Below are 18,122 nucleotides of genomic sequence, written 5' to 3' on the forward strand. Positions count from 1 at the left end.
GCTTTCCTTTCTGGCACCTGGGCAGCACTGACTAGAAATTTCTTTGCTGAAATGTTGTGCTCAGCTGCTTTGCAGGCAGAAAAGTGTTTCTTCAACACCAGTTTATTGTATCTGTTGTACGTGTACTGTATGTATTAAACCTGCATGTAGTGTTTTAAAATGTAAAAGTTTTTGGAAAATACAGTCTTTAATCCATTCAAATATTGAAAGGTAGATGTGGAAGTCTACAATAGAAGACATTGATTCTATGCCATTAGCTTCTTTCTGGTTTCAGAAAAAAAGAAAAAAGGAAAAAAACCTGTTTATTGGACAAGTACCTGCAAATTTCTGGATAATTCAGTTGATTTCTGAGTAAATAATTATTTGTTGATTTAGCTGCCAATGGAGACTTCTTTTTTAAGTGCCTTTCACAAGTGTTACTCTCCAGTTTTTTGGCCATTGGTTTTTAAGAGTTGAAGAATAACTCCTGCTGTATGTTAATGCCCCACAGTATCTTTTTCAGCCTTTTTTTATCTATTAGGAGCAGAAAATGTAAAGAAATGTTGTTAATCTCATCTCTCTCTTCTCATGTAAGAGCTCCAAACGAGAATGGAAGCCTCTGGAAGATCATAGCTGTACAGATCTGCCATGGTTGCTCTTGTTCATCCTCTTCTGCATAGGGATGGTGAGTAAAACTCAAAGGGTTTTATGTTTGTTATAGTAGTTGAAGAGTTTGCATTCATCTGACAAAGTTTTAAACCCTTCATTCAGTAACTTAAATTGAGTAAGGCCAGAATATACTGGTATGTGAATTATCAGCTGTAGAACAGAAATGGTACAATATGCATTTGGAAGACCTTTGGTAGAATTCAGAATGCATTTTTTTGTGCCAGTTCTAGCTTACCTCCTGAAACTCCAGTTTTTACACTGCTATAATTTCTTTCTATCTCATGTTGTTTTATGGACATTTGTACTCTTTATTCTTAAACACAGAATATCCATCAACATTTTGTACAGCTGCACTGTGTGCCATAGCCCTTAGGAGTGTGGAATTTCTGAAAGGTTTCTTGTGGCAAACAGCACCCGAATGATCACTCCACTGATGCTGTTAATAGTGATCCTCAATTTATTTCTAATAGCAGCTTACATTTATACTATTCTAGATTACAGCATTCACTAAAAATAGCCCGCTCAGTTTAGATAGCCTGTCTATCATAGAAGATCTCTGTCTTCAGACCTTTAAGCCCACCCACATTTTAAGTATTTAGTACTGAATTTGTTAGCTGTTGTCATCATTCATGTGATCCTGTTGCTCCATGCATTTTGTCAACTGATTTCTCAAGTCATAGCTTGCCTTATCATTGGTGATAGCAAAGCAAAATTGTATGGTTCACTTCTTCCTGCCAAAGGCATTGCTAGAAAGCTGATGTTTTGAAAAACGTTATCCTCTTCACATCGTTGCTGCCTTTATGCTATTTTTGCTAGTGTAAGGAATGTGAAAGTGGACAGCAAGATCTGCCTGACATTGAGTGTTTTCCTTTTTGCCCTGTGAGTCATTTTGCATTCTCTTGCTTTCTCTCCTCTTTTTTTTTCCTTCACTTGAATTAGCATGTGGAGCACTTGTGGCTTTCACCTGGCCACATTCTTCTTTTGCTTTAGAGCAAAAAGATTTCCTTGAAGTGAATTTATGTCAGATAGGCCTCTTCATTCTAGCTTTTCACTGAAAGCACTTAATTTGAAGGAAAAAGGAAGAAAAGCAGGATTGTCTGAAGTCTTGTAAGATACATACTTACCCTTGATAAAGGCAGCTGTTTTTTGTAGCTCTTTTTCACTGTGTGCCTTTGTTCTCTCTTCTGCCTTACATGCCACTTAATGAGGGTATTATGAGCCTCAAAAAAAAAAAAAAGCCACCTGTGAGATTCTGAATTGTGCTTGGATAATGTGCAGTACTAGATATGAGTCCTCTTTTGGCCTTGCATTTTGTTTTATAATTGCACAGTAGTTCTCTGGGTTGTCCTTGTCTTTCTTTCTTTGATCTGAAAGAATTTGTAAAGGAACTTTGCTTAGAAACAAATGAATTAAACTGAATTTTCCCAGCTGTCAAACAGAGTATAACCATTGTGGACTTTTTTCCCCACAGGGCTTTATCTGTGGCTTTACAATAGCTACAGGAGCAGCTGCAAGACTGCTTTCAGGATATGACAGTTATGGAAATATCTGTGGACAGAAAAATGTCAAGGTAGAGGGAATAGACAACAGTGGTCTGGACTTCACACAGAAGAAGTGAGTATGTGATTCAGTTGTTCTATTCTGTAATCATAGAAACCAAAATTTGATCCTTTTATCCTTTGAAAGTGGTTTTCAGTAGAATTGGAAAATGAATATTCTAATTCTTTTCTTCTGATCGTTCTCTGCTCTTGACACCCGTGGAACAACAATCTTCTGTAACAGCAGAAGTACTTTGGAAAATATATGTAAACAAAAGTGTAACATGAGTGCAATTCAGTAATTGAGAAATTTCTCATTCTTAGCATCCATGCAATGTGGAGATTATCTATCACAAAAGGGTCATCTTTGTTTTGGTTTTAGATATGACAGATGTTCTGAAATTTGAGATTTAGCCTTTGATATCTGTGGGAATGTTTGGACTTCTGATGTTCTATGATTAGTTTCTGCTGTTGAGTTTAGGGGGAACTGGAAAATATCCAATACATTAAAACAAGACTCTGAAACTTTAAATTTTAGATTGTAAGCAGCTTATGTATAAAAGGGGCTTGTGGAGAAAATATGCAAAACTTCTAAGCAATACACAGATCTTATTAAGCAGTGTAATGAGAAAAACACACAGGTAGAGGTCAGAACCAACAAAGTTGGGTTCCACCTATTGTGAGGAAAATAAAAATACATCAGAAGTAATAGAGGAGCTAATTAACAGGAATTCTTGAATGAGGGCTTGAAAACCTATTGAATGAATGTCTGTTGAGATCTGCCCTCCCATATAGTTTGGGTAATTTCAGAAAGTATTAATTGACAAAAAAAAAAGTCACAATTTGATTACATTAGAAGTGTTAAATCTTCAATTTCTGATGATATGATTTTTACTTCACACCTAGTCACTTACTTAGCCACTTTCAGACTAATGGAAAGTCATTAATTTGTGGGTGTTACTTTTGGGGGGTGCTTTTCTAAGGGATGCTAATTTTTAGTTGTTGTAATAAATAATTCTAAACACCCAATTTAAAATTTAACACTTATGCAGGATAATTTTTCTACTTTACTATAACAATATTTAAGTACTTTTTAAAGTCAGATGTGTATAGTACTGAAGTGTCATTCTTATGGAGCTTCTGCAGTGTCTGAGGTACAGATGATAGGAATATTTTATGCTCTTTTATAGGAGTACTTTTCAGACAAACATAAAAATCATGTTTCCTTATTCCTATTTAATATTTCAGTTTGTATGGAGAAAGGAAGGGCTCTAAGCTCTACAAATGTTATTCTGGATAAGTGAAGTTATTAGAATTTCATTCTGCTCACAGAGTAATTCTGTCTTCATTTCTCAGTCCAAGGCAGAAGAGCTAAATCATCTGTAAAAACATTTTCTTTCTTGTAAATGACAGCAAATCTTAGAGACAATAATGAGGAAGTGAAGTGTTATGTGCATGAATATGAAAATCTGGTGGTAAGGGTAAGGAGCAGAGCTCTCACTGTGGTGTGATCAGGTTGGTGCACAACAGTTATGCTGAAATCAGTGAAGTGGAATGGGGGAAGGAGATTTCTACAACTTGATCTTGTCAACAAGCAGTAAGTCAGGCATCTTTGTCTTTTACAAAGGAAAAACAGCTTCGATAGACAGTGAACTAGAGTAGGAGGAAGAATTATGGTCCAGCACTGGATTTTCATTAAATCTCTCTGCTTTAAATTATTTCAATTAATTCAAAGTTTTGGAGGTTATGATAGTGTTAAAAATGGCTTTCTATTCAGAAGTATAGCTGATTCCTGTATGGGAACTGTTGAATCACTGCCTGAACCACTGTAATCACTTGAGGTGAGCACTGAGTCAGCTGCAGGAGCACAGGTGAAGGCAATGCACTTGTGTGACCAGAAGGGGTAGAGTCTGGCTCCACCTCTCCTAGCCCTTAGCTGACCACCACTAGGGAAGGATCTCTTTCTGGATATAACTCCCTTTGGAGTTTTTTTCACTGTGAGCTTAGGGCATAGGTGAGCATTTCATTTATTTTTGATTATCTCTTTTCACCGCAATAATCTTTCTAGCTGTACAGTCTGTAAGACAACATCCTGACTACAATAGTAGTATTTGGAATTGTTTCTGTTAACTGTACATCCCTATTGTCGCTGTTGAGGTTTGTGAAATGCTAGTTCAATGGTATTTTTAATCACCAATATTTTGGAGCTTAAAAAGAATTCAGTTACTACTGTTCCTTCTAGTACAAAATGATCTGCAAATGCTATTACAGAGAAGAGTTAGGGTGGTGTTTCACCTAAGTAAATGTCTTTGACTCATGGAAAGTGTTGATGTTTAGCTTATAGAAAAATCCAGGTGGAACTTGCAGCATATGTACATAAAATTTTATTTAGAAAAGTTACGTGCCCTACACATAATTTGTTTTGATTGTGTTAGTTTAATTCAGTTCTCGATTATCATGATGCTTATAAATTATGGTAAATGGTTATTCTGTAAAGTACTTGTTTGCCTGTGAAGAGATGCCTTCAAGACATCAATGATACTGGCAAATATAAGAACGTATAAAGTACTTGAAGGTGTAATACAAGCTTATTCACGTTATTTGCCACAGTGCTTAATACGTACTGTTCATGTTTTGAGAATCAAGGTGTATTGTATAGAAGGATGATGCTTTGACTTCCTGTTTTTGCTTGGGAAGAGGAGATTACTGCATTTCTCGTGGTTATGAATAGGTCACTTGTCAGGTGCCAGAGCTATCAATGCTGTGTTTCTAATCTCAGGTCATTTCTGAACTGATATTCCTTCCTTTTTTCTATTGAAATAGAAACACCAATCAAGAAGGAAGATTATCCAGTATGTGTTGTTGGTTTTTTTTTTAATTTTTATTTTATATATTCTTTCATTATACACACATATATGATGCATTTTGAAAACTTATTCTGAAATTTATTTTTAGCACTCTGCCTTAGGATGAGCAGCTTGATATTCATGTTATTTTCAGATATCATGACTTCTGAAAATTTATATAGACTCTTGCCATCTTTGTGTTGTATGGGAGTCAGTTTAAAATTAGACATGAGCTCAGTATTTTTAGTTCTTATTATACCTATGGAATGTAGACTGGAATAGATGGAATTATAAACTCAGTGCAGTTATTTGTACCTAAAGTAACTTTTTTCATCGTGCTGTATTTCAGAGACACGTGTTGATTTCCAAAACAGTAGATGGCTGAGGTACTATGTAAGAATCCTTAAGAGGTAAATTTGATGTACTGAATTTCCTAAGGCAAGCAAATTTTCACTTGCAGTGGAAGCATTTTCTAATATTATTACTTTAGTCTTTATATTCCTCATCTAAGTATGCTTTTACCAAAAACTAGTCTATTCTTGATTCTGAAGAACTGAAAGTGCAGTACAAGATGTGGGCAAAAGCTATTCATTGGTGTCACGCTCCAGTATAAAGGAGGACGACGAAGGTTCTTTGATTATGTATATACCCAGCGTGAGATTAAGAAACAACGGTTCAAATGTTGGTCCGACCAGTTTATTACCAATATTGACCAGGGAGATGGGGAAGGCGGACACTGTTAGGGTGATGGGGAAGGGAAGGCGAGCGATAGGAAAGATAGGAAAGAAGCAAGGGTTTGTACAACACGGGGAAAGTCACCAGCCAGGATCCCAGGGGCGGTCCGGTTGCAAGCGGCTCCGACGGTCCGAGGCAGAAGAGCAGGGGCAGCAGAAGCGGGGAGAACAGCAGCAGCGACGGGCAGTCCTGAGCAGCAAGCAGCTGTCCTGGAGAAGCGGCACCGGGTCAGCACAGGAGAAGCAGCGCGGGGTCAGCCCAGGAACAGTGTCAGTCAGCACCGTAGAAGCAGCGAACAAGTGATCAGCTCGTGAGGGTTCAGATGGTAGAACACCTCGAAGGAGCGACGAGGTCCAGGAGAATGCAGCATGTTTCAGGCAGCAGGCCCAGGAGGGAGTTCAGCAGCCGGGAATCAGCTCTTGAAGTTTCCGATGGAAGAAAAATGTGAATAACCACCACAGCAACACCAACAAAAACCACACACCAACCTCAAGGTGGTCGATCCCTCTTTTATCCTCCATTTCTCTTGCCTACGTGGCAAATCTCATGCTAGCCTGCCAGGCAAGCTTCTCCTGAGATGGCTATCTCCCCACGGAGATGAGTACCACACAAAAGAGTGTTCAGTGGCCACTGAGCTGCAGCTTCTCTCTCTTTTGTTGCCCCAGGACATGCCCATCTGCTTGTCCCTTAGACAAAGGATTTCACAACCCTTTCCCAGGACTAGCTTGGACATGTTCGGACATGTTCATCAGCAAACTTTGAGACAGTGATATAAAATATTAGTCTCTTACAATTGGTGACATGGTATGGATTTTTCTGCAATAAAATCAGCTGTTTTCAATAAATTGTAGCTTTAAAATGGAAACAAATGAGCCTCATTCCTCTATAATGCTGTTTTTTGATATTTCAACTCATATTTAAGCTGTTAGAAATAGAAGAATGTAATTTCTTGTTAAAGTTGCAGATTTCATAGCTTGGAGTTTGATTTGCAGTTGCTTTATTTCTGTAAGAGACAGCTCTGAACTGTACAATGTAGTGTTTGAATTATGTGTCTTTTAAGGATCTGTCAACATAGTACACTTCTGTCCAAACTCTGTATGGCACTATATATATATTTGCACTGTATTTCTGAGTTGCTGGTCTTGACTTGAAATTGTAGTATTTATTTTATAAAATATTCTAATTTCTTCCAGTTGTTAAGATTATAGCTTAGTACTTGAGTTCATTTTGAAGAACATTAGAGTGGTCAGGCACTGGAATGGCCTGCCTAGGGAGGTGGTTGAGGCACCATCCCTAGCGCTGTTCAAGAAGCGTTTAGATGAGGTGCTAAGGGATTTGATTTAGTAGTTCAGTGGGTAGAGATGGTGATAGGAGGATGGTTGGACTAGATGATCTTGTAGGTCCTTTCCAACCTAATGTATCTATGAATCTATGCCTGTCGCCTCAGTGCTGCTGTATGTGCTGGTCCCCTGGTAGCTGTTACCTGGTAGCATTAAGAGCACATTGCATGGAGCAATGTGCAGAAAGCTGGTGAAACAAGGGTTTAGTAAGAAAATTGGGCAGGCTGTCAGGTGAAGGATTAGTTCTGACTAGCCTTAGCCGACACACAACCAGCCCGTTTTATGCTTTTTTATGTCTTTCTCACTTTGTTCACATCCCTTTATATTGTTACATCAGCTGGCATAGCTCTGCTGACTTTCTCTATTGACCTGGACCCTTGGGTTAGGATCTGTATGAGTTGCAAAGTCTCTGTTTGCCTGCTGATTCTTGATAGCATATCAATTGATGTGGTTCACTAATGACACATGTTTTATGTCCAAGTGTTTGTCTCCTTCCCTTATCAGAATTTGAAAAGATCTATAGTGAGGTGACCTGGTTTGTGATTGTCAATGCCATCTTCATCATTTGTTGGTCAGATTTGATTCTTTGATGTTCTTGTTAGTGGCTGCTTCAACTTGATAGCCTTAAAAGACACTCAAATTCCCCTCCATTCAGCAGAGTAGCATCTCCAGTGACTTGCTTTCATTAAGAGGAGACTAACCAATTAACACATTGTCATCTACCTCAGTATCAATTCAGAGGTGTTTTCTTTGGAATAAAAGAACGTGAAATTCATGGCTTATTGCACACGAACAGTTACCTTGGACAGAGATTTTAGTGTTTGTGCTTGCATCCTAGGCTATCATGGCCTACAGAATTCTGAGATGTGTTTATAGTATAGTGGAAATAGTACAAGATATTTTCAACAGAAATATGGGTAAAGAAAATATATGTTCTGAGGTAACTAATGACAGGACGAAAGGCAGTGGCCACAAGTTATGCCAGGAAAGATTTAGATCAGATGTGAGGAAAAACCTTTTCTCTGAAAGAGTGGTCAGACGCTGGAGTGGCCTGCCTAGGGAGGTGGTAGAGTCACTGACCCTAGAGCTGTTGAAAAAGCATCTGAAGTGCTAAGGTATATGATTTAGTGGCTTAGTGGATAGGGATGGTGATAGGAGGATGGTTGGGCTAGATGATCTTGTAGGTCCTTTCCAACCTAGTGTTTCTATGAATGCAAATGATATGTTACTGTATCTACTTTTGATGATGTGGATTTTGACACAGGAAGTATTGAAGCTAAGGGCTGAAAAACTGCAGAAAGAAGTAATTCTTATATGCTAAAATTGGATAATAAGAAAGATTTTCTGTTTTGGGGAGTGTCACGCTGTTACCTGTGACAGGGACCCAAGGGAAAACTGAGGAGGGAGAGAAGAGCAAGAAGAAAAAAAACACTGCGTCAGTGGCCACGCGGCCGCCTGAGCAGAGCTGCACGCGCTCCGGGGGGAGGTGAAACAGCGGGAATAGATGGGTCTACAAAAAACAACGGCACGATCTGAGAAGGAATGGTAACTTTACTAAATCTAATAAAATTGAACAATTGAGAGAGAAATGAAGTTTCCAAACCGAAAGCTGTGAGCTTATGTTACCTGCCCAGGCAGAGCCCAGGCAGAGCGCCGCCTGGCATCCGGTGCGGAGTTCCGCCCCTCTGCTGCTCCCACAGCATTAACTCTTTCACTGCTGCGTGATGCTCTGGTGTGGAATACCGGCATCAAAACCACAACACCACAACAGGGGAGGTTAGTTGGGAATTTGCACATAGACTCAATGTTGAAATGGAATGTACATGTTGGTCTTCATGAGCATGGCCTACTGATAGAATGTATTTGTTTCTCCTAGTATCTGTGCTGTGATTTTTTTTCAATCACATTTGTTCTAGTTATGTATGAAGGATGTATGGTTTGACATTTTGTCATGGTCTGTGAGGCCTGTTATAAATCATGTCACTTTCAAAATATCATCTCTGAGGTATGTAGCATCAAACATATTGGGACATTCCTTTTTTTTGTAACACTTTTTTTTTTCATAGCAGATTCCTATTCAAATTACCAATTGAAACATTAATGTATTTATTTCTGTTGATGTGCTTCTAAGGAAGTCTTATGTGCACAGTGTTTTAAGATGTACTTATAAGCTATATGTATCTATTAAATAGCTTGGGAAAGTTTTCTGAGGTCAGGAGTTTTTGTAGATTATGACTGCAGAAAAGGATTAGTCATTTAATATGACTGTTTTGTTTTCCCATAATTATGTTAGGTAATATGCCATGAATTAAAATAATTTCTTTATATCACCAGAATTATTGGAGTTTGAAATGCTTGTTCAACTTTTAGGAAAAAGGCAGATGCTCTGTCTTTATTATATCATGAATGGGTAATACTGTAGGGTTAGTCTTTGTGATGAAGTTTGTGTAGCTAGGAGATAAAGTTGGCTAGAGAGCTGTTTTACAAACAGCTTGTTTTTAGTGACATTACCATCATGGAAAGTTGTGAGATAAGAAGGTCTTACTGCACTGGAGCTGTAGTCACTTGAACTACATGAAAAATTTTAATTTAAAAGAAGTACTAACACAGTCTGCTCAGCTTTATGGGCTGGTGCTATGGAAAGCTGTCTAAACCAAAAAGTTGTTCTGAATTTCTAATATTGTATATGTTTGTTGAAATAGCAACAGATGGTCATTTTTTAGAGAATAAATATAATCTTATGGGATTTATTCTATATCTTTGGAAAATCTGTAAATACTGTGGGGTTTTTTTTGTTGTTTTTTTTTTTAAAGAAGTTCTTAGTTTGAATTTTAAGACCAATAATGGTAGAATTGCCGGTCTGTATATTTGTAGACATAACAATTTGAATGGACTTGCATCTGATAGTTTAATATCCTCGCTGAGTGATTGAAAAGTCTGTAAACATTAGTATATTTTTCATGTGTATTTTTCATGTGTATGTTGAGAATATGAATGCTTTTTACTCATACTGTTGTGGCAGTATAAAATTTTACTAATTTCTTGGTAGACTGAAACGTAGTCATGAATGAATTTTGTAGTTTGAGATCAATTTAATTTTCTTCAGTGTAATTGTTGATTAAAAAAGAAGTAATTTCCATCTTTTTCTTTCCTAGGTATGTATTCTTCTTGGATCCATGCAATATTGATCTAGTACATCAGAAGATCAAATCACTTGCTTTGTGTGTATCAGCTTGCCCAAGGAAAGAACTAAAAACTTTGGCTGATGTTCAGAAATTTGCAGAAACTAATGGTATGAAAAAAGCGTGTCTATTCATGTACCAGTTTCATAAGATTGTAGAAAGACTTGTGCATTACCTGAACTAAAAATGAAATTTAGATTTAGTACTGTTAAACTCTGACATTTTTCTTAATGCTTACAGTGTTAGTATGTTTGTGTTCATGTCTTTGTCAGTTTTGAAGGCTCGTTCTTCTAACAGGAGCAGAAAGTATGATGAGAATTTTAAGAGTATGTCTAACACTAGTGAGTGTCTTCTCATCTCTTTAAATGTTCTGGTACTGCTGAACAGTAGCTGTTGAAATACCTCCTAGGGGCCAGTAACTGCATTTCTGCTGTAGAACCGCACTTGAAGCATGTCTGTGGTCATGTGACATTGCCATGCTTTTAATCAGTGCCATGGAGCAGTACCTTTTTGCTTTGGGGATCGTTTTTGTTGGTTTTTTTTGTTTATTTGTGTTTTACTTTTTTTTTTTTTTTTTTTACTATTTTTAGTAGTAGTAAGGGAAAACAACTGTATTACCATATAAAATACCATACTTCATCCCTAAAAGCAGTACCTTTTCTCTGTAGTAACGGTACACATATTATCAGATCAATCTGTATTTTAACATTACATATAATAGAATACATGAGATCATCGATTTTTGGACCATGCAAGACATAGTAGAGGTGAAAACTTGAAAATAATTTGAGGAAATTGTCAGATTCAGCCACTACTGAAATGGAAGAATTTTGTTCTAAACTTCACAGCTGTTATTTTAAAATACTGCGATGAGATTTCTTTGCAATTTGGCTAATGATGGGTCTGTTTTTACTTTTCACAGACAGAAGTGACATGGTGTACTCTGTTGTAGTACAAGTGACGTAAGCACTTGTTTTTTTGAAAGCTGAATGAGTTCAGGTGGCCATAGAACACTGTTAGTGCCCTCAGGTCTTCTGAGTGAATTGTCTGCACATCTTGGTATCTGACAGGTGAATTGGGGAGCTAAATGTAGGGTGGAATTGAAGCACGTTATTTCCAAATCTGTGTAAGTGTACTAACTGCTGACCCAGCATGGTGCAAAGGATAGTTTGGTAGCAATAGCTTCCTGATGTAATTTTTTTACTGTTGTCAATTTAAGCCCACAGTGAAAGTTAGTATTACTGTAATGTGGTTTTAATCTTCATCTCTAAGTCTAGCTGAGTTTCTGTCACCTAATGTAGGCTCAGTATATTTTGGTGTGGAGTTTTTTAAATGTGTCTTGAAGTAATAAAATGCAGCCATACTTTGTTTAACCACAAATACTGTTTCTGTGTAAAGTCTCATATTAACTATACCTGAAATATTTTCAGCATAATCGTTTTTAAAAGAATAGCAAAAATCGTTATTCCTAAAAATGTATATTCCTTAAAATGTACTGTCTTGTCTTCATTATTCTTAGTTCTAAGTGTATCTCCCTTAACATTTTGGGTTTTAAATAGAACTCTCAGATTTTCATTAATTAGTATCAGAGTCACTTGTTTCAGCTTAGAGAAGCTTGGCCAAAGTGTGAAATCAGTTGTTAAAGCAGAACAGAATAATTCATGAGTTCAAGCTCCGGTTTTCATTATATGATTCTAGGCTTTTCACAACAAACAAAAAAAAGAGTAATAAAATAAAGCTTTCCTTTTTTCTTTCTTTTAATATGTGCTGTACAAAACTAGAATCATGCAGTTCTGTGAAACTTATTGTCATGACTTTAGTTCTGATGAAATGTTCATCAACCATGGCAGGTGCCAATTGAGCATCATAAATGTTATGGGAACACAGTCTGCATATGGATAGTAAAAGTGTAAGTATTATTCAATCCTGAAATAGAGAAAGACCATTGAATTATTATAAAAATTATAGCACTCATTAATCAGAATCTTTAAGAGTTGTTTTATACCTTTAAGAGTAAGTTTCAGCTACATTAAACTAATAAACTAAAATAGGTTGCAGACTATTTCTAGTGACAATAGACACTATAAAAAAGAATGATAAGGAAATCTGAAAAATTTGAACATAACTGTATACAGCTTAATTTCAGTTTCTATTCTTGTGATGATACCAAGTTGGAATTTTAGAGTTAGCTGACAAGTTTTGAAGAAGGAAGGCAAAAGATATGTGTTTGGTTTACTGTGAGTCAATGCTGATTTTTCCTTGCTGAAGCCTTCTAATACTTAACAAAAAAGAAAAAAAAAAGCCTTGATATTTGGAAGTGTACAAGTGTAGAATGCAATAATGCCTTAATTTTGTTCTGCTGAATCTTTCTAAAAGCTTCCTACAACCTGAACATAATAATTATGCTGGAAAAAGGCATTCTGTAGGTTGCTACATGTGATTTGAAGAGCTAGCCATTTTCACCAGGCTCTGATATCCTCCCTGAAATCACCTGTCTCTACATCTTGGAATTTCTTCATTAATTACTGCTGAAGAATCATTCTATGCTAAAGAAGTCTTCTGTTGAACCACAGCCCATCAAGAATTGATATAATTAATTTAGATGAAGCATTTTGTCTTTGTCAGAAGCTGTAGTACAGTAAAACATACTGCAACATGTTGATTCATTATTTTATGGATATTAAGATATCACCCTTCAAATAGCTTAGCATTTATGGTTTCTTTCCTAAAATGCAGTAGGCTCTTAACTGCCTATATACATGCAGCATAGCATGTGTTTGTAAGCAAAGTTATGAATAATCATGTAAGACAAAGGAAATTCTTGCTTGAGGCTTGAAGAACATTTCATCATGAAGCAGCCTTTTGGCTTCCTGAATCAGTAATGATGCACTTGCTATTCTGCTGTAATTTGGGAAAAAGAGATGATTTGTTGAATAGTGCTGCACCATTTCAGGTCAGTAACTACTTCTCCACCTCACTTGATTGCCCACTGTGAGGTTCTGCATTTACAATACTATTCCGTCTAAGAACAGGAGAACTCTGTACCTCAGGAAGCCTGTCAGGTGTTCAGGAAACAAGAAAGTGTGTGCCTTTAGTCTGCTGAGAGTGATTGATGGTCAGAATACTGGTAATTGGTTGGGACCTCTTACAAGTGGAGAATCAAGAAAGGAAAATGCTGAGCAGTTGGCTGAGATCTTCAGCCAACTGTACAGAGATGCAAGTTGAAAATTGTAGAACTGTTCTGAAGTGGTACCTGAAACTGATTTAGTGTTTACAGGGGAACATTTTCTGATGCTACTTTCAGACAGACAAGCTGATAGTTAACTTTGCAAAGCTAATGGATTTGGCACAAAAACATTTTTTGTTTGGGCTTGGCAGTTAAAAAAGAATCTGCATGTTGAGTATTGTTTCTTTTTTACAGAAAGCAGATTGATGTGTAACATTCAGGAAACGTTACAGTGGCCTTTATGAGGACTTGCTGAAGCATTTTTTAACTTTAAAGATGTAATTCACTTGTTATTGCAAGAAATAAGCAATGCAGTGTCAGTATTAAAAATAATAATTAAAAAAAACAACATTAAGAAAGCAGTAAACAGGTGGCCAGAATTTCTGGCATATCTTATTAAATATCTGTAATAACTGGTCCTTATGAGAGCTGATATTCCTATTTGTTTTGTAAATAACTACATGAAAATTTAAGCACCTGAAATATTTCTGTTCTAATATGTGTTGGCAGTCATCTCTGTTAGGAGAATTCCATAGCTAGTGCAGGTGACTTGTGGTTCAAATAGACTAAATATCTAAAGAGCTTGAGGGTGAAGCTGCATTATCTTCTACTGTAACTGACTTAATGTAAGTGAATAAAGAAAATCAAGCTTTCTAAGCCGGAGAAGGGCCTCTTTCTGAGCTATCACAGAGGAAATTTTTTTTTTTTTGGTCTGACGATACCTTTACATGTAGTAATTGTAAGTAAGCCTTTACAGCATGCTGCTAGCTTTTGCCATAGGAATACATTTTTCTTCTAATTTTGTGCCTTCTGCTACCATTGTTTTTCCTCCTCTCTCTCAGCGGAACTGTCTCGGTTGTAATGTAATGCTTAATTTACTAGAAAGCCATTTGTTCCACATTAGATGTAGGCATATGGTTAAAAGAGGTTCCACGCATGAAGAACTTTGAGGATCTGAATGTATTAATTTGAGCTGCCATTTTTAAGCAACTTTTTTTTGAGATAAAAGGCAGTATGACTTCTCTGCCTTGTTACTACAACCTGCCTATCATAATTATTTTGTGTTGAAAATAAGCTGTAGTTAGAATGAAGCAGTTTTCACAACAGAGGGAGACTGCACTTGGAGTTTTTCAGTAATCTGTGCCAGTATAGTATTACTGATTACATTAAAGAAACATTTGGAAAGGGGAGGAGGAGCAGTGAGGTAATGTTTTGCTACTGCTGTATAATTATTTAGAATTGCATGAGAAAATATAGTATCAGTGAGAGTAGAATATAATATCAAATGCAGAATGAAGGAGTAGGATTTAGTCATTGATGTATGTTTAGTGTTCTACAAACTGGTTATTGCTGCTTGGGAAGGAGATTGGGAAGCTACTGAGTACAGTGAAAAAATTAGGCAAAGGCACAGAATTGTCCAAAAGTATAAGATTTATTAATAGTTGAGAGAAAAACAAGAACCATATTATGTGTGAATTCTTGCTCTGTTGCGATCATAAAGGTTGTGTGTTATGGTCCTTACTTTGTGAATGTCTTGTCTTTTTTATTTTATTATCTTCTTACCTTTAATATATATTTATATGTATATATATTATATAAAATTTATAATATATACAAAAAAAATAAGCTGTCAGAGTAATAGTTTTTGGATATTTAAAAGTAAGCGCTAGTATTGAAGAATATCCTTGAGCTGTTGACTGGTGAAGAGCTCAGGATTTGGTAGGAGGTAAACAATTATTACTGGACTAGATTAATTTTACTTGGATTCCAGAATAGTTAGTTTTGTTTAAGTGTGAGAAATATGGGTGGATGCATTAGTAAATCAGGTATGGTGTTTTTTTCAAGTTTCTGAGCTGCTGATTGGCAAGGGAACGGCATGCGCTTTTTAATTACAACTAAATATATATCAGCATGAATTCTGACTTTAGAAAATGAAGTGCGTTTTTTTTGATGATTTTTTTTGCATGCTGTTAATACACAGCTATTTTGGAAACATATAAAGATCTAAATAATTGAATTTTAGTATCTTTCCTTTTTTGTGGTACACTCTTACAGGTGAGGCACAGAGGGAACCTTCATTTAATTTCAGCTGTATTTATTTATAAAAGCTAGCTGTAATAGCTCATACACTCTGATTCTCACTGTTTCAAAGTGATGGTACGTCCCTCTGGAATACCCAGGAATTTAGGTCATGCAGTCTCCTCACTTTCCCTCCTTTAAAACAAGGTACTTCTGAAAGGTACTGATGGGTAGGTATAGACAATGAAACTTGCTTTATCCACTGTGAACAAATCTGCTATATGTATTTGAGAAGTCCTGACCACAAAGTGGTCCAGTGCCATTTTGCTAATCTCCAGACATCACTACTTTTCTGGACTTTATTATGACCCAGAAATTAGATTAATGTGTTGGGTGAAGTTCTATCCTGGCCTACCTGTACCCTGGAACCATTAATAACAGAAGTGTTTACAGTTTATGCAGTTCTCTGATGCTTGCATGTTAACTACTACTTCAGGTCTGTATTCATAGCAATGTCTCAGTTGTGGTGTTCTTGTTTTCACACTGGTTTCTAGTTCTGATGCCAACCTTTGCATAACATAATGCTACTTCATTCCTAAATGAAGCATGAAAGGCGAACCATCAGCTTCTAAAGTGTCTCTGTTATTCCCTTGGCAAGTATAAAACTGATCCAAGCCATAACTTCATGCTTCGTGCTTGTGTTCTAAGTGCAATTATTTCATATGGTTGTTGACAGGATATAATTACAGTTGTCAAACCTAGTGGATAAGGAATGAAAGAAGCCTGGTCAGTGTCAGTACATTTTCTTTCATGGTGGCTTGGGCCTTTTTCAGCTTTGGAGGAATGAAGAGAGATTCAGCAAAGAACATTCAAACATTCAGCAAAGATTGTAATTACTCTTGGCAGTGAATAATAAATTGCCTTTTTCTATGGAGACACTGCATGTCATCTGTTCAGTGGGGTTTTTGGCTGTAAAATTTACATCAGAATTCCTCACAGATGCATGAAACAGTGTCTTAAGCTTCCACTTTTTTTTTCTAATTTTTTTGTTAAGGAAATGGGATGATTGCACCCATGGCTGTTACAAGGTTGGAAGAAAAACTTACTTTTGAGATACTTTGTCCCAGTTATGTCCTCAGAGTATTCTGATGCCTGAAGCAGCTCTATGTATGGGGAGACCATGGAGCAGAAACTGTGTTGTCTCCAGAATACCACCTAGTGTGTGAAAGCACCAAATAAAAAGCACTGTGAGAACAGAAGGCTCTGTGCGTTCATTGCTGGCTGGGCAGCTGTTAGTCCGCATGATTCAAAAGTATTTTTCTTTAAGGTTACAGTATGTTCTGATCTCAAATTCAATCCATGTAGGTGTTAAGTAAGCAAAGGCAGTGACAGAGCCTTTATTTGAGATACAGGCGCTACGGGATACTAGAGAAAAGAGGAATTAACTCACTCCTCCCAGCAACCATTTGGGTTAAGGAATGCAGCTGCCTCTCATTCAAACTCTGGCACACTGGAAGGAAGAGAGCAAGGGTAGGGGGGTCAACCCGTGCAGGCTCTGAGCATATCTGTGGTCTCAGAAGCACAGCTGGAAGCACCACTGAGGGAGAGAGGGCAGGTAGATCCAGCCTCCTCTGCTCTGGTAACTCGTGCTCATTTACTGGTTCAGGTTGTGACCAGGCAATCCCATTGCAGTAGGACAGTTGAATGCTATTTGCTTAATGATTTCTCCAGAATAAACATATGCAAAGAATGTCTTATTTAATGATTTTCCAGTGTGTTCTCTGAATTCTACCTCTAATGTTTATGTACAAAAGTGTTAATAATTTATGAATAATAGTAATATCTCTGGTAAACTAATTGTCTCAGCAAAGTAGACAATTGGAGTTCATCTTTTAGCATCTCCAGGCCTTATAAACTCAAAGAGCACAACTGAGACTGGTTTTGCTAATATTAGTCTCTACTAGCCCAGATTAAAGGAGTTTAAGAGGTGTGTTCCATGGGATATACAGTTAAAGGCAAGAGGCCCAAAGAATCCCCAGGAGCTGTTCATAGAATCATCATAGAATTCTAAAATGGTTTGGATTGGTACAGACATTGAAGGTAATCTAGTTCCATCCTCCTTGCTGTGGGCAGAGTTGCCACCCACTGCTTATGACTCCAACTGCTTATGACCCCATCCAGCATGGCACCAAATGCATCTATGAATGGGGCATCCACAGCTTCTCTGGGCAGTCTATGCTAGTGCCTCACTGCCCTCTTGATGGAAGAATTTCTTACAATCAGAGAATAGCTTGGCTTGGAATGCATGATCTGCACTTGTGACATGTTGACTGCCGTGGGTCACCTCTTCCTTTTGCATGTGCCTTAATATCTCTTCCAGGAGGATCTGCTACATGATTTTCCCGAGCACAGAAGTGAGGCTCACCAGCCTGTAGTTCACAGTCCTTCTCTTTTTTACAAATGGGAGCTATGTTTTCCTTTTTACAGTCTGCATGGACATAATAATCATAAATTTACAAGTATGAAGGAGTGGCTTGGCAAAATCACATCAGCCAGTTCACTTACAACCCTGGGATGTATTTTGACCA

The 18,122-nt window shown here is 37.1% G+C and overlaps 1 protein-coding gene across 3 annotated transcripts in view; it reads left to right on the forward strand.

Annotated features, from left to right (window-relative positions):
* SLC44A1 (solute carrier family 44 member 1) overlaps nt 1-18,122 on the forward strand; it is a 69,851-nt gene that overhangs the window by 20,360 nt on the left and 31,369 nt on the right. For all 3 annotated transcript variants that reach the window (XM_065740744.1, XM_065740745.1, XM_065740742.1), the window contains exons 2-4: nt 575-664; nt 2,120-2,262; nt 10,263-10,399. In XM_065740744.1, the coding sequence (XP_065596816.1) occupies nt 575-664; nt 2,120-2,262; nt 10,263-10,399 (370 nt within the window). The remainder of the gene's footprint in view (nt 1-574; nt 665-2,119; nt 2,263-10,262; nt 10,400-18,122) is intronic.

This window comes from Cyrtonyx montezumae, unplaced genomic scaffold, assembly GCF_038088225.1.
Source record: "Cyrtonyx montezumae isolate F1298 unplaced genomic scaffold, pur_monq_1.0 scaffold_29, whole genome shotgun sequence".
Classification (NCBI taxonomy): domain Eukaryota; kingdom Metazoa; phylum Chordata; class Aves; order Galliformes; family Odontophoridae; genus Cyrtonyx; species Cyrtonyx montezumae.